Here is a 17,384-nt window from a genome sequence, read left to right as displayed (position 1 = left end):
TTATCCTATTTGCCCTAATTTTTTATCAATAAATTTAAATATAGAGGGATAAATTTTGTCATCACAAAATTTTAGAAATATTCTTGAAGCTATTCGTACTTTTTAAATTAGTATAGATATAAATTTATTTATGCATCATAGATTTTATTTATATTTGTGTATTAAAAATGATAGTAATTTTTTTTGACATATTTGCATTCAAAATAAAAGCAAACTTTACAAATGGAAGCAAACTTTTGCATTCAATGTTGGTCGGTGTAACAAAATAATATAATCGACACTTAAATGTTGGTCAATGTTGTTAAAAATGAGTGTGTATATTTGATAAGAATACAAAATTCATCCATGCAAAACCAACCCCGAGTTTTTATTTTCATAAATCATACATATTTGCATTTGCAGCGAATATATTTTATATTTTCACTCTTATCAGTTACCAAAGCAAAAATGTCAAAAACCACCCAAGTTTATGATAACGTAATTTGATCCGGTTCTACACCGACCCGATCCAGACGTCCTAATAGGATTCGGCCCCACGTTCTTGATCCTCTCCGGTCCCCATTCGCCTGCATTAAAACCACCCATTGACTCAGCTATGTAGACGGAAGACGTCCCGCTCCCTAGTCTCTCCATACGGCGTTGGTTGAGGCCCTTGAGGGAGTGGAGAACACAGAAAAAGAACAGCTGAATCTATGGAAGGTGAACTGGCTATGCCGGAGCATTCAGCAGTTCATCTATCAGAAATTGTTGCTGGAGCTACCTCCAATAGCCATCCTCATAATCTTCAAAGACTTGTCGGTTCACGTCCTCCCACTGAGAGGGTAAACATACAGAGACGAAAATGGAAAACTGATTTCTCATACTCTGTCTATTTGTCTCTGTTTTATTTGTTCGTGTGGAATTCTGTTTAATGGGTTCTAATTGGGTTCCTTTATTATTATCATTATTATTATTATTATTATTATTATTATTATTATTATTATGTTTCATTTTGAGTTTATTGGCCCTTGATAAAGTGGAATTGGTTGCGATAAGGCTTTGTCGGGTTGAGTTTCTTTTTTTTGTTTCTTCTCTAGTTATGATTTTTTTTGACATTTTTTTTTGCCTTGTCTGGTTTTTCCGTTTCTCTGATCGGTGATTTTGTCCAATGGATTCTTGTTCCTGCTATGCCATTGTGCCTGCTTTCTGCACATAACCTCTTCTCTTTTATTATTTTCAGTGATGAAATTGAATCGGACCCTTTTTCTTTGAAACTTGTCTTTTCATTTTAATCTCTTGATTATCCTATTCATCAATGTGTTTCTTGTCTGTGGAGGTTCGGGTTTTCCTCTTTTTAGATGTTTGTTATGGAGTTTCCAATTTTTAAAAAGCTCAATTTTGAATTCTCTATTTGTATTTGGATCAGGGGAGCAGTAGGTGGAGCAATCTGTACCTTGCTTACAAGACGCTTGGAGTCGTTTTTGGGGGACTTGTTACTTCTCCTCTTTATGTGTACCCTTCAATGAATTTGAAATCTCCTACTGAAAATGACTACTTGGGAATTTACAGCATCATGTTTTGGACTCTCACTCTCATTGGCGTGGTCAAGTATGCTTATATAGCTCTTAAAGCTGATGATCATGGTGAAGGTATGGCTATTAGTTTGGTTCCATTGTTTATGCTCAAATTGAGATTTTGAGTGAGGACTGTATGATATGACTTATCTAGGCTTTGATTGGTTCTGTCCGTCATTGAATCCAGCTAATGTTTGGGACTGAGGCTGGATGAACTATTATCTTTAGAGTGCTATATCTTCTAAAACCTCTCTGTTGAAGCAAATTGGTAGTGAGAGACTGGAAAAATGTGCCATATGAAGTAAATATTGTATTTGCAAAGTGGGTATATACTTGATGAAGCTGTTGAAAGTTGGATTCCATTGTCATATCATGAAACCTTGTGCAGTTGGTAGTAGAACATTAGGAAAATTCATCAATGTATGGTTGGGTTTTCATTAGGAAAAACTTCAGATGTATTCAATTATCCATTATGCCCTTGAAAACTGGTTAAACCATTAAAATAGTTTTTGTTTTCATTACACACTGAAGAATAAAAGCCCTCCTAAAACTTCATGCCTATTACCATCCATTTAACATGAGTTGAATGGACTATTGCTTGACTTATTGTCCTTATGATATAATCCAATTCTCCCTTTTCTTTCTTTTTTTGAACTTTCAAAAAGAAGTTGCAATTTCCGTTGCTTTTTTTTATTTTTTTTTTATTTTCCTTTCATTCAATTCCATACTCTACTGATCTTGGCCTTCCACAGGTGACATATCTTCTTGAGATTTCCAATCCCTAGTAATTTCATTTTCTTGAAGGGAATAAAAGGAGAAAAGAAACTGGTAGAATGACTTTAGAGAAAGAAAACTAAATTCTGAATTTTGAATAGGAGAGGGGTATAGAAGAGTTTGGGTGGCCTTGGAAGAATTTGAACTTATGTTCCTTTATATTATTGGAGAATGCTGAACGCCACAAATTTGTTATCAAGTCCATGAGCTGAAAAAGAATGAAGTTATTGAATTCTCTTGGGTTCTATAATATGAGGCATAGTTTTCAAGGCGCCAAGGTGAGGCTAGGCGACAGGGGGGCACCTTGTCGCCTATCGCCTAGGTGGGCACCTAGGCAATGTATTTTTTTAAGTAAAAACATGTATCCTGGGGTAGTTCCCTAGGTTCCATAATCATATTTCCTTAACAAATATCCATAATTTTCATAAGAAAACTATAAAACTTCATGTTAAAGTATAGAAAATCAACATATTCCAACATATTCATGAGAAGAAAAGAACAGAGAAAAGAAATTTCTATTACAGGAAAGGAAGAAAAGAAAAGGTGGAAGAAGAAGAAGAAGAAATTAGTATATAAACACACAAAATTAGTAAAGAAAAAGAAGAAAATGTGTTGATTGGACAACATTTTAAGTTCTTCCTTATTGGTTAGGTTTTGAAATCTTTGAGGGTTCAATACGGCATTTAGCAATGCTTGTGTTGATTAAACCCTAACAAATAAGAAATAATAAAAAGAAATTAGTATATAAACACACAAAATGAATATTTTAGTTTAAAATGTATGTTTTGTAATTAAAACCTCAAAAAATTAAGAATATAAAAGTTTTTTATAACACACTATAGAAAACTGCTTGGCGATTAGGCGAGGTGAGCCTCCAAGGGCGTCTTGTCGCCTAGGTGCCCGCCAAGGCGGCCTTGACAACTATGATATGAGGTTAATCAATATGAACTGGTTGAAGTTTTGATTGAGGCTTTGGCATTCTACTTTTTATGGTAAGGAGGATATAAGTCCAATTGGAAAAATTGATAAAATCTAGGTTAGTAAACCTTGGACCAGACACTGAATCCTACTGTTAAGAGTGCAAGTCAGGTGCCCAACTTGGAAGAATTTACACAGCATTGGGCTCAGGCCCTTACGCAAGGTGCATTCAAATTTTAACAAATGCTCAACTTGAGCCCACCCATGTTGTAGCCCTACTCACCTTCATCAGTCCTTTCTATCAAGCTTTGAAAATTGACCTTTTTAAACGAAGTGTAAGCCAATCAGGTAACGTTGGTCTATAGATTCTGAAAGTTGAATGCAGATGTCGAAGAAGATATGTCAGTGGAAGTGTAGTAGAGAATTGGGCAGGGGGTGAGAATGGTTTTGAAAAGTCCTTCTCAAGGGGACCAAATCCCCTATTTATAGGGAAATCTAGCCATGCAAACATGCATGGTCTCTCGATATTCTAGAACATTCTGAAGTTAGTTATGGTTGCAGCTCCTAGGTCGCCTTAGGATGAAGACATATGTCAGGAGGGGGCCAGGTACTAACCTGCGTGGTTTTCCCTGTCTCCTTCACGATCTTACCATGTGTAAAATGCTATTTTGTCCAGACATGAGGGTTGTGAATCAGGGTTTTAGCGAATCTTCCTGTTAGATTTGCTATTTCATGTACTCGACAGATGCTGTGAATCTAAGAAGCCAAATTCTCAGGAAGACAATGCTTTTATGCGATGCCGTGGCAATAGGCATATCTATCTCCTTTCGCAAAGAACAAAAAAGAAAAAACAAGAAAGAAAAGATATTGAAGGTGAGTGTACAAAAACAAATTTGTTGTCCTAAAACCTGTGATACCAAGATACCTTTATGCATGCCTAGGATACTAGTGTCGGATGTGATACTAGATACTGCATGGATACTTCTAGGTGTACTCTATTTTAGAATATGTAACATGGTATCTTTTAACAAATTATACTATAAAAAAACTGCACATGTTAGAATTTAATTATGTTTGGCAAGACATAAGCCCTGAGAAATGACATTTAATATCAATTTTCAAAAACTAGGTATATACACATGATATAAACGTACTAAATGGGATACCTGTACCCATATCCATGTCAGTATCTAGACATCATAGCTTAAAGCAGAATCCAGTAGCTCATTTTAACACCCAAAACAGACCTAAAAGGGGCTAGCTGTGAACTGGTTACAGTTCAACTTGTTTATCTAGAGTAAATCCCAATTTTAAGAACAGATGAGATATTGACTGAGATAATTATAATACAAAATCTCCATTACTTTCTTGCAGAAAAGGAGATGTGAAAATCTCTATTGTATTTGTTATCTGACTCTTTAATGCTGTTAACCCATGTATTCTTATTTTGGATACTCAAATCTGAATAGACTGGTAAAAACAATATTTTCAACATTACTGCACCAGGCATACTGTAATCATTCCTGATGACATGCTGTTGAATAAACTGTGTCCTAATGTGGATTCCCAATAGCTAATATAAACATGGAACTATTAAAGGCTAGATGTAAAAGTGACTTCCTTGTAAAGGCTTTCAGACAATGGGAAATTGTTATCCCTTGACTAACCTGCTCGATCACTACTTAGACACCTTCTCTTATGGTAGGATTGTAGTAGTTATTCTTGCCAATGGTCCAGGGGATTACAATATGCAAAGTTGTCTACATTTCCCAGGAAATTTCCTTGTGTAAGTTCTGGTGGAAGCAAGAAGTGGGCTTCATGTGATTGCCATGAGACCCTAAGTTATTGACAAATTGCAAAACTAACTACCCAGAAATATCTGTATTAATAGCATATGCCATAGTTAGATGAAAGTTAAAGTGTATATTTTATAATCAACTCCATTTTGCATTTTTACATGAAGTGTTTTTCTGTGCTGGACTATTAACTAGAGGCAAAATAATAAATTGCAGGTGGTACTTTTGCCTTATATTCATTACTTTGTAGGCATGTAAACATTGGGATTCTTTCTTCCAAACGCAATGATTCGAACCCGGGCATTTCACATTCCTTCCAGTATGAAGGTCCTCAAAAGCCAAGCAGGTTGGCAAGATTTTTTGAAGGGAGTGTGGTTGCAAGAAGGGTATTGCTTTTCATTGCAATGCTGGGAATGTGTATGCTAATTGGTGATGGTATCCTTACTCCTGCAATTTCAGGTATGTTAATAAGCTAGATATTACCTTTTCATAAAATCAAGTCTGTGCTGCCATAAGTGCATTTCTAATTTCTATTCTTTCAAATGCTTGAATTTATTTCAGTGTTATCAGCAATGGATGGACTAAGAGCACCTTTTCCTTCTGTCAGTAAATGTAAGTACCGAAGTAGATCTCATACTTAACTCTCACATGTCAAAGCCATTTCAATGGAAAAAGAACAGGTAAAGTTTATCAGGTGAGGATCTCTGTTAATAGGGCAACCCTGGGACTGAGTGAATAACAGCCTGAATGAACCCAAGTCTGGTTGAGTTAAATGAGGTTAAACCTTGATGCTTGAATTGTGTTATTGGCTACTTTTTCTCTTGTGCTAAAGTTGTACAAGGGTTTCATGAGGCAGACTCATGATTTTTTTTTTTTGATCAGCAATACAGATGATTTCATTAAAAATAGAAAAATTTCAGACTCAAGATTTCTCACACTTGAGGAATATCTAGACTACTAAGAGAGATGTTTTACTTGTTAATATTCTAAAATAAGAACTAAAAAATGTACTTAGATAATAGGTGCTCTTTTTTTCTTTTCTAAATCTGCAAGGTAAAGTATTTCATTAATATCAAAATTCAAAAGGCCAAAATACAATAGGGCCCCTGTACAATGAGAAACTGTACAGTGGAATAGACAGTAAAACTCAGTAATGCCAGCCTCCAAACAACCAAAAAAAACACTATAACTTCTTACAAAAAGGAAATCAGACTCAAAAAAAAGAACAAGTGTGTCTGTTTTTAAAAAGTGGGTGGTTTGTCAGCCATGAAAACACCATCCCCATAATCCTGTTGAGCACCTCTGCTTATGATTTTTGCCTCCCTTCAAAAATTCTATTATTTCTTTTGCTCCACACTACCCAGAAGACAGTGGAGGGGAGGATTCTCCAAGCTACTTTTCCAGCCTTGTTGAAGCCTCCTAAGAACCAAGCCTCTAAGAAACCCTTGACATCAGCTGGGAAACACAATTTAACTCCAAAAAGCTCCACCAGTCTTACCCAAACCCAGTAAGTGAAGTCACAGTGCAGTAACAGATGGCTGGTATTCTCCACACTTCCATTACATAATGTGCAGTCCAGATCCACCATCTCTAAGCCTCTTCTAGTTAAGTTCTCCTTGGTTGGAATCTTATCCAGCACTGCAGACCAAACAAAAAAAGCTAACTTTGATGGTACAGACCTGATCTAGATCCTGTTACTCAGAAAGTTACTTTGATGCTTAAATATCAGGTTATCAACAAAGTTACTTTGATACACAAAGACACGTGCAAAATATAATATGTATTCACCTTCCAGTTGGGTTGCATTGTCTGAAGTTTTAACCTAGGGACAACTCAGTATACTTCTGCTGGTAGTTCTTAAATATAAACTCAACCAATGTCTAGGGAAGCTAGTCCAGCATAAATAATCAAGTTTACCTTGACTGCTTGAGTCTTGCTGAAGTTGCATTAAAACATTAAAAGCAATATCTATTTGATGGGCAAGAGCAATGTTAATTGACACCTTTTCAATGGTTCATGACATCAAAGTTTTCATGGTTGGTTACCTAAAAAAATAGAAAGAAAGTTCTCGTGGTCGATTGGTTGGGTTGATTCTGGCATCTGAACTTAAACCATCTTTTGGTACCAAGGCTGACAGCTTTAATGACCATTTTCTATCAGGCAGGCAATCGATTTTTTTTAGTTATCTCATGGTTTTACTTTTGCTAGTTTCCTTTTAATTGGGTCTAATAATCTGGAATTAAACCATTTTTGGGACCATGCCTAACAGCTCTAATATCCATCCACTGCCAAAAAACTAATCAGTTCATTAGTTATCTCATGGTTTTGTTTTTGTTTCCTTTCAATTAGGACAATCAGATTTATGTTTGTCATCAACAATATATGCAAAGACGACTATTAGCTATGTATATCATTCAAGAAACAGAACTAGATGCAACATGATTTAACATAATTGTGAAAGAATTAACAAATTTAGGTGCATTAAAAGGATAGGATCACATAAACCTAATTTAAAGAGAGAAAAGAAGTGAGAAAGAATGCAATTTTAGATAACAAAAATTTTACTGTTGTTATGTTAACAAACCTAGGCACAAGATGAATGATTGGCAAGTTAAGAAACAGGAAGAAAAAAAAAAATACAAAAAAAAAGAGCAGCACAATAGTAGGCACAGAGATTTATGTGGTTCGGCTTATAGCTATGTTTGTGGGCATCGAAAGAGTAGAAATCCACTATCAAACAATGGAGATTACAGTTACACTGTTCACATCTTTTCATCAAAACCCTAGCTCTTGATACACTCGAAGTTCCCTTAACACACTGATGCAGTGGGGCTAGAACAAACTATCAGAAAACCGAAATGAGAGAGGAAGAGAGAGTAGAAAGGGTAAAGAGAAAAGAGAAAGAAATCCCAAGGAATCACTCCAAGCGGTCCTAAAATCACTCTAGGGTTTGTAGGAATCATATTTATAGAGTGACTTGTGTGGCCCGGAACACTGTTCACCATAATTACAAAAAGTGCCATTCATTGTCTTGTTCATCAAGAAACATAATAACTTTCTATCTACTAATGCAAATAAACTGAAAATTGAAAGACAAACACTACTAAGCTAGAGGAACAAGATGCTATAGCCCAAGGCCACATTGGGCTGGTTAAAATGACGAAAATACCCCTGACCAGATCAGTCCAAGTCCCAAGAGTCTTCTCCATGCCAAATCAGAACCTGTTTGTTGACCTTCTTCTTATGAGAATAGGTCTTATAATGCATAGACCGATCCCCATCTCTCTCTGGCTTGAAAGAACTCGACCTTGGCGAGTTAAAGGCATGATATTGCTCATAAAGTTCTGGATTAAGATGATACAAATCTTCAGCTGTAATCCGTGAACATTCTGAAAGAGGTAGGTTCTTCCACTTTACAAGAAACATTTGATAACCCCCACTTGCTATAAAAATCAACTTCTCATCAAGGATGTCTTCAGGCACATTAGTAGGTGGAACCAAGGGTAGCTTACAGCAAGAGAGCTCTTAAGAAATCTTCATTCATTCATTAGCTTCAAAAGGAAGAGAATGCATCTATTTATAGAGTGACTTGTGTGGCCCGGAACACAGTTCACCATAATTACAAAAAGGGCCACTCTTTCTCTTGTGCATCAAGAAACACAATAACTTTCTATCTACTAATGCAAATAAACTGAAAATTGAAAGAAAGCACTACTAAGCTAGAAGAACAAGATGCTATAGCCCAAGCCCACACTGGGCTGGTCAAAATGACGAAAATACCCCTGCCCAGATCAGTGCAAGTCCCAAGAGTCTTCTCCATGCCAAATCAGAACATGTTTGTTGGCCTTCTTCTTATGAGAATAGGTCTTATAATGCATGGACTGATCCCCATCACCCACACTCCTATTCTCTTTTCTTGGCACCAAAGATACAAGATAACTTTTTATGCAAGGTACAAGGCTATTTATATAAGAAACCCCTAAACCGGATCGGGCCTACAATATTAGTAAAGAATGAATTTGCAAGTCCAAGAAGATCTTGCTACGAATCTAGAGTTCTGTGAGACTAGGACTTGTGAGTCCATCCTGTGAGATGCTGCTACTGAGTTCGGACAACCTACAAGACCAAATACTTGTGAGATTGGATGTCTTCGAGATCGGATGCTTGCGATTCCCTACGAGTCCATACCGTGGGACTTTGCCCCCACAACCCAACCCTTTGCTTTTACCACAAACCACTGAAATTTTATATTTGAGTTGTTCTCAACTTTGTTGGGTTGGGTCATGAAGCAGATTTGTAATTGAAACTCAAGGTACTGACACAATAGTTACTTTGACCAATGTTTCCAATTTGTTGTTGACTCCGATGATTGAACCGTTCAACTGTCCCTGGACCATGTTTTTGGGTCTGGTTTTAGTAAAACCCAGCTTGTGACCAAAAACCATTCAACATGGGCAATTGAACTGTTGACCCATTCGACCCAATCACTGGGTCATGGGTTACACACTAAAACTTCTGGAGGCCATAACTTTGGAATCCAGATCTTCTGACCACAAGATCTTTATATCGATTTGGGGCTTTTCAAGAACTATGCATCCCAAAGCTTGGCTTTTGGACAAACTGTTGGCATGGTCAAAAACCATCTGACCTGGGTGGTTGAATTGTTAATCTGTTCAACCCAGTTTGTGCTTGTGCTCAGTTGTCCGATTGGGGTGATATTTATATTTGATTTGGGGTAACTTTTCGAGATCTATGTGTTGCAATGCTCTAAACCCCGTTAATTGTGCCAGAACCTCCTTTTTTGGCCTCAAATCCCAATTTTTAGCATTTTTTATAAATAAAAAATAAAAACTGAAATAAAAATATAAATTAGATAGAAAATAATACTTATATTATATATAATTGTAAATTATTTATTGATAAAATACTTCTTTATATATATACATATGCATGTATATATTATATACATATATGCTGATGTGTCATGGTCTGACCTGTTCAACTCAGATGGTTGAACCAGTGACCTGTGACCTGGAGACAAACGGGGTTCAGCCTCCAGGTTGGTTTTTAAAACACTTATTTTGACCTAGTTAGTCTAACAAGTAGGCTTGCATACAGGCCCTTATTTCAGAAATAGTGTTGTGTGGATGAGGAAAGTCATTCTTCTGACAAAGCAAATGCCTATATTTTGAAATTCTTGTATTTCTATTAATGCAGCTCTTGTTGAAGGTCTCTCTGCAATAGTTTTGATTGTTCTGTTCCTGCTGCAAAAGTATGGCACTTCACGAGTGAGTTTCCTCTTCTCTCCTATCATGGGTACATGGACTTTAACCACACCAATGGTGGGCATATATGGCATCATACAACACTACCCATCTATATTCAAGGCTTTATCACCTCACTACATCATCCATTTCTTCCTGAGAAATGGAAAGGAAGGCTGGCTGCTGCTTGGTGGCACTGTTCTTTGTATTACTGGTAAGTTTCATGTGAAAGTTTAAAGAGAGAATAGAGAACTTGCACAAAATTTTATGGTCTCTCATTATTTAACTTTGAATATTCATATCAAGTACCCAAAACTTACTATAACTCAAAATAACTTTAAATTCTGCCTCTTTAAATGGAAAAGCAATCTCTTGGTAATGATACAAAGGGGCATTTTTCCATGGATACTTCCTGTTCCCAGGATTGGGGAAGAGTTCCTACATAAACAGAAAAGATCTTACTGCATTTACCTATTACAAATAAAATTACTTGATTACTGTTCCAGAGTTTTTGTCTAGAATGTTATTTGTTGCATATTCCTGTAGTTGTATAATAGTAAGCTTCTTATTTGTCCTTAAGAGTTATGCTTATCACATGATGAGTATGCAGAGAAGCCATCAGACAATCTGCAAGGCTGGGCAACTCTTGGATAGGTCAGAATTCCAAAAGCATTCCAGTTAGATAATCCTATGAACTGGCCTTTTAGGGACTGTCCAACTGGGGGTAAACATCCATTAGTCATATTCAATGATCATTTGCTTTTTTTTTGGAGGGAGGGGGTATGGGGGTTGTTTGCATTGTCTAGACGTATAGGCATCCTCAGCATGTGGACCAACAAAAACCTTAGAGGAAACATAAAGCTTTCCATCAAGGCAATTCAAATTAAAATCCAATGAATAAAATGGATGGCCAACAGTATGGCTGAGGCTGATGCTTTAGCCAAACAAGGGGTAGAAAGGAACCAATTGTCTTGGGCCCAATTGTAATAAACATATAAGGGGCAAAATTGTATGCATCTTTTTCTGTTTATAATTAATAAAATTCAGTGTTAATTATAAATGTCAGAATTGTTAGTAGTTAACAGGGGCAGTATTGACTTTTTTCATGTTATTGTTTCTCTCTTACATCTGCTGTATTTTTCCTAAGGGTATTGTAGTCATTTTCAGCCTTAGTAGAATGTTAATACAACCTGGGTTGACAATAAGGAGAAAAGAACAGATTTCTCTTATATCTACTGTATACTCAGACCTATGGTGTGGACTATTCAAAAACGTTCTCTCCTGTGGCTAAAATGGGTTTTGTACGAGTGCTCATTTCTTTAGCTGCCCACTTTGGTTGGCCCCTATTTCAGCTTGATGTCAAAAATGTGTTTCTCCATGGTGATCTTCAAGAGGAGGTATATATGGAGTAATCTCCTGAGTATGTTGCTCAGGGGGGAGTCAGGAAAAGTGTGTCAATTGAAGAAGGCTATCTATGGGCTAAAGCAATCACCGTGGGTGTGGTTCAATCGTTTTAGTAGTGCGGTGCAAGATTTTGGCTTGAAATAATGCAGTGTTGATCACTCTATGTTTAGTAGAGACTCGTCAACTGGGAAGATCATTCTAGCAGTGTATGTTGATGATATTGTTCTCACTGGCAATGATACATATGGAATAGATGAGTTGGAACAATTCCTACAACAATGCTTTCAAACTAAAGATCTAGGAATTGAGGTAGCTCGATCGAAGTGGGGAATCTATCTGTCCCAAAGGAAGTATGTTTTAGATATGTTGGATGAAACTGGGTTGTTAGGATCCAAGCCAGTTGAAACTCCCATGGATCCCAATGTGAAGATGACTAATAGTCAGGGGGAGCCATTAGAAGACCCTACAAGGTATCGGAGACTAGTAGGCAAGTTGATCTATCTTACCTTCACTAGGCTTGACATATCTTTTAGTGTTGGAGTCCTCAATCAATTCATGCAGAATCCAACAAATGCTCATTGGGATGGTGTTATGAGGGTGCTCCTGGTCAAGGGCAGGGTCTCAGATGCAGATTGGGCAGGGTCTCCGATGGACAGGAAGTCTACTATAGGTTGTTGTACTTTCTTGTGTGGAAATCTCATTACTTGGAAGAGCAAGAAGCAGAACGTAGTTGCTAGGAGTAGCGCTGAAGCTGAATACAGGGAAATGGCCCATGCTATTGTTTTGTGACAACCAAGCTGCAACACATATTGCCTCTAATCTAGTGTTCCATGAAAGGACTAAGCACATTGAAGTTGATTGCCATTTCATGAGATAGAAAGTGACAAGTGGAGAGGTTGTTACTCCCTATGTTAAATCTGAAGACCAAGTAACTGATATTTTTACTAAAAGCGTGGGTCGCTTAAGGATGGACTATATTTGTAACAAGCTGGAACTTTATGATATATATGCTCCGGCTTGAGGGGGAGTGTCAGAATTGTTAGAAGTAGTTAACAAGGGCAGTATTGACTTTTTTCATGTTATTCTTTCTCTCTTATATCTGCTGTATTTTTCCTAAGGGTATTGTAGTCATTTCAGCCTTAGTAGAATGTTAGTACAACCTGGGTTGGCAATAAGGAGAAAAGAACAGATTTCTCCTTTCTAGTATTCCCTCTTTTCTTTTCCTTTTTCTTCTCTTTCTCTTCCTATCTTCTTCTCTTTCTTTCTTCTATTCTTTTCTTCACATTTTCTTACTTTATTAAAGTTGGAACAATAAAAAACATAAAATATTCCATAGTTTAACCATATAAAGTTCTGCATAAACAATGCACAGCACCATGACCACTGATGTAATCTGTCAAATTCAGGTTCTGAAGCAATGTTTGCAGATCTTGGTCATTTCAATCAGAGGTCAATTCAGGTAACATTATTAGATTTCTCTATTGGTAATTTTTTTTTAATTATTGGATTTGTCATCAGTTTTGCTCATCACTGAGTCCTTACTGGTAATTATGTTACTATTGTTCTCTTACACTGCAATTGTTTTACAGATAGCCTTTTTGTTCACCATATATCCATCGCTGGTCTTGACATATGCAGGACAGACAGCATATCTGATTAAGCACCCTAATGATCATGATGATGGGTTTTACAAGTTTGTACCTACCATAGTCTACTGGCCCATGTTCATTATAGCCACACTTGCAGCAATTGTCGCAAGTCAATCACTAATATCTGCTACATTTTCTGTTATCAAGCAATCTGTGGTATTGGATTATTTCCCTCGGGTCAAGGTAGTGCACACTTCTCCCAACAAAGAAGGGGAGGTTTACTCACCAGAAGTCAACTACATCCTCATGGTTCTCTGTGTTGCTGTCATACTTATTTTTGGAGATGGAAAAGACATAGGAAATGCTTTTGGTATGCCAAAACCCCTAGTATTCTTCCATCCCTATGGATTCAACTCGATAAGGTTGGGTTGTGTTGGGGTCAACTCATGCTTAATACTAAAGGTGCAAACCTCAGGACCGGACCCAGCCCAATCTGAGGTTAAGCCTGACATTATCAACTTGGGCCCAACCTGAGCTTAACCCAACAACATTTGGGCTGGAATCAGGCTTGGGTTGGGTCAGGCCATTCTTAGTTGGGCTTGGGCAGGTTGGTCGGGTTTGAAAGAATTTATTAATATGTTTTTGTACAGTCATCTTTTATTGGGCTTTATGGCCCAATTTTGGAGTAGAATTGATTAAGAATATGTACAAGTTAGGGTAAATTACAAAGACCCTCCTTGTACTGTGGGGTTAGTGAGAAATACCACCTTGAAATTTCATTTTTGCTAAAGACCTCCTGAACTTTCACTTTGCGACGAATACCCCCCTCGCTGTTAAAGTCAGATGATGAAATGTGTTAAATTACCAAAATGCCTACCTGAACTTTCCTTATTTTCTTTTCCTTGCCCTTTTCTCTTAAACCCTATTTGACCAAAAATACCTCCATTTTCTTCAAATGAAATCAGATGAAATAACAAGAATTATTTCATTGGCATAGAAAAGAATTTTTATTTGTATTCTTGATTCATTTCACTAACATGAATGTCTCTCTTCATCTTAAAATATAAAAATTATCCATTCCTTCTCCAATAAATCAAGAAAAACCAAACAGAACCATAAATTTATATGTATCAAAAAGAAACCTCTACCATTTCATTTGAATACGAGTCCAGCTAGAAATATGCAAGGATTTAAAAAATTTTAAACAGCTGAATGAGATTCTTTTTCGAAGTTAACTGATGGAACTCTAACGGGGGGATTTGTCCGAAAGTGAAAGTTCAGGGGGTCTCTGTCGCAAATGAAAGTTCAGGGGGGTATTTGTCACTGATCCCATAGTACAAGGGGTCTTTGTAATTTACTGCATTTATAAATGCACATATGCATATTTTGTACGTATATACATGCATATAATAATTAGAAAAAAGGATTTTTTTTTATAAATAAAATGCATTTATGTATGCATTTGTTTGGGTGGCTCGAGTTGGTCAGGCTGGGCTTAGGCTACCCAAAGCCTCAACCCAAGTCCAACTGAAGTTTTCTGGCCCAGGCCCAGGCCCAGCACACAGCCAAATACTCAGGTCCAACCCGTGCTAAGATTTGGGTTGGGCCCACCCAAGTTGCAGTCCTAGCCATCCCCATGTAGTTGCTCCTTTTCTACATGATTTGGAGGTGAGAGTGGAAGAGAGGAGACAATTCAATGGTCTCCAATGGTCCAACAAAAGATCATAAAGACAATCTCTGTATCATGCCTATCTCCTACTAAGAGATTGTATTTTCTTCTGGATGGTCAGAATTGGTGATCACCATGGATCGTGGTGATTACCTCTTTGCTCTCCTATGACACTGGCAGCTTTTTTCTCGATGGTGAGAATCAGAAAGTTCATGATGAGAAGATCTTGAAGAAGTTTAATATCATGGATTTTGTTGATTTCCCACACTTCCTAGTTTTCACTTGTCAGATCTTCTAAGTGGGTGGGGTTCATGGTTCTTGTATTCTAGGCATGCCTTGCAATTGCATGATCAACCTTTTCTTTTGACATCGATGAAACAAAATATCTAATATTATTTTTTAATAAATATCCAATATTATTTTTCCATTAAGTGCATTAATTTGTACACAATATCTCATCTTTTCATTATATGATATTTCTATCAAATAAATGTATATGTATCTTTATTTTTCTTTCTGCAAGCAATAATTTGGTGGAAATTAACTCCAGAATCAACCTAAGTTTCAGAGATAAACTAAAAATTAGGCCTAAAATATTGAGAATGAAATACCTATGTCAGTGTTCTCCCACAATGAAATCAAAGTTTTTACAAAATCATATCAAAACTTGAAAACTTGGCTCAGAGAATATTCAACATTAGGATTGTATCATTTTGCCAAATGGTTAAACTTTTGTTTTAACAATTATCTTTAAATTTCTGGAAAAGTTTTGGCTTTCCTGTCACCTGCTAATTGGTAAGAACTGAATAACTGACTTCATATGCAGGTGTTGTGGTTAGTCTGGTTATGCTCATCACTACCATTTTACTGACATTAGTCATGGTCATGATATGGAGAAAACCATTATTGCTGGTTGGACTTTATTTTGTTGTGTTTTTTACCATGGAAGGTGCTTATGTAAGTGCTGTATTCACTAAGATCCCAGAGGGTGGATGGATACCTTTTGCAATTTCCTTCATCCTTGCATTAATCATGTTCGGCTGGTTCTATGGGAGGCAGAGAAAGATAGAGTATGAGATGACCCATAAGATAGACTTGGAAACTCTAAGTATGCTATTGTCAGACCGTGGAATCCAAAGGGTTCCAGGCATGTGCTTCTTTTACAGCAACATCCAGGATGGATTGACTCCGATCCTTGGGCATTATATCAAGAACATGAGATCCATGCACAAAATCACTGTTTTCACAACACTCAGGTACCTATTGGTTCCTAAAGTGGCTCCAAATGAAAGGATTGTCATCAAGAAATTGGGCCTCAAGGGGGTGTATGGTTGTCTGGTTCAGTATGGCTATGCCGACTCTCTCAATCTTGAAGGAGATGATTTAGTTAGTCAAGTTACTGATAGCTTGCAGGCTCTTATAGAGAACCATTCTGGCCTTTTACCATCAGTTCCTTTGTCAATTGAAGAAGAATTACTGGAGTTGGAAACAGCCAAATTGACAGGCATTGTTCATATTCGAGGGAAGGCGAGGTTTTACATAGGCAAGAACTCCACCTTGTTTGATAAGGCAATGCTTGCATTTTATGAAGTTCTACACAACAATTGCAGGTCTGCACTTCCAGCTTTGGGGATACCACTCCCACAGCGAATTGAAGTTGGCATGCTTTACGAGGCTTGAAGGATATTGTATCTCCATTGAGTATTTACATTATAGTTGTATCAAAAAATAACATACAGAAAACTTGGAGAGCTGAATATAGGTGGTGTCTGAGATCAAGAATAGAATCAACGAGAAATATTTGCTCTTACTCAATATGCGGGATGATTATTTTGTAAACGAACCACTGGAATGGGATTTTGAAGATGCAAATAATTATAGTTTACCTTTTTGGTGCCTTAGATGGTTGTTTGGATTGACTGTGTGGTTGAATAGAAAGAGGAAACGGGGGAAATACAAATAATTCTAGGGCCAATCTTTCTTTTTCCTCGTTACAATAGTGAATTTGTCTGCTATAGAGAATCTGATCTTAGATTACACTTATTCAACAGTTGAAAGTGTTGATATATGAATTCTCATATGTTATTTGTTTTGGTAAACATAAGGAATATAGTAAGCTACCAAATAGAAGATGTACATATTCTTCCTAGGTTTGGTCTCTATTGGCAAAAGCTATATCAGCTAATTTTGGGGGAGATAACCAACCCAGATCCTGTTTGATTCTCATGCTGTAAACCTTAAGGGCCCTTTGGTACTAACAACTGAAGTGGCTGAATTGAATGACTTACTGCTTTGTCTTTTAGTGTAAAATAGTTATAATTAAATAATAAAAGGCCCAAAACTATGATAATCAATCCAGTTCTTTCAGCTTTAGATATTAAGGAGCTCACACAACCTCCTTATTAACGTATAATCAC

General features: G+C 36.9%; 1 protein-coding gene across 2 annotated transcripts; it reads left to right on the top strand.

The window, feature by feature from the left end:
- Window positions 1-576: 576 nt before the first annotated feature.
- On the top strand, window positions 577-16,868 carry LOC148855401 (putative potassium transporter 17). Of its 2 annotated transcripts, none has more exons than XM_088984133.1 (8): window positions 577-821; window positions 1,406-1,628; window positions 5,258-5,500; window positions 5,603-5,653; window positions 10,259-10,519; window positions 13,116-13,168; window positions 13,299-13,668; window positions 15,794-16,868. In XM_088984133.1, the coding sequence occupies exons 1-8, from the start codon at window positions 693-695 to the stop codon at window positions 16,645-16,647; spliced, it is 2,184 nt and encodes a 727-aa protein (XP_088840259.1). In that variant the 5' UTR covers window positions 577-692; the 3' UTR covers window positions 16,648-16,868. The 2 variants fall into 2 exon arrangements, with proteins under 2 accessions (XP_088840259.1, XP_088840260.1); XM_088984134.1 differs by lacking the exon at window positions 577-821 and adding an exon at window positions 1,041-1,315.
- The last annotated feature ends 516 nt before the right edge of the window (window positions 16,869-17,384 follow it).

Source organism: Nelumbo lutea, chromosome 4, assembly GCF_056320005.1.
Source record: "Nelumbo lutea isolate HS-2025 chromosome 4, American lotus-T2T, whole genome shotgun sequence".
Classification (NCBI taxonomy): domain Eukaryota; kingdom Viridiplantae; phylum Streptophyta; class Magnoliopsida; order Proteales; family Nelumbonaceae; genus Nelumbo; species Nelumbo lutea.
Note: the sequence above shows the minus strand (reverse complement) of the source record. Positions and strands in the feature narration are given on the sequence as shown.

What these genes read in the sequence shown, in the direction of transcription:
- LOC148855401 (XM_088984133.1), top strand. Translation starts at nt 693, where the DNA reads ATGGAAGGTGAACTGGCTATGCCGGAGCATTCAGCAGTTCATCTATCA. An exon ending in AGCTGATGATCATGGTGAAG is followed by an intron (nt 1,629 to 5,257) that starts GTATGGCTATTA and finishes AATAAATTGCAG; the next exon opens with GTGGTACTTTTGCCTTATAT. An exon ending in CACTGTTCTTTGTATTACTG is followed by an intron (nt 10,520 to 13,115) that starts GTAAGTTTCATG and finishes TGTCAAATTCAG; the next exon opens with GTTCTGAAGCAATGTTTGCA.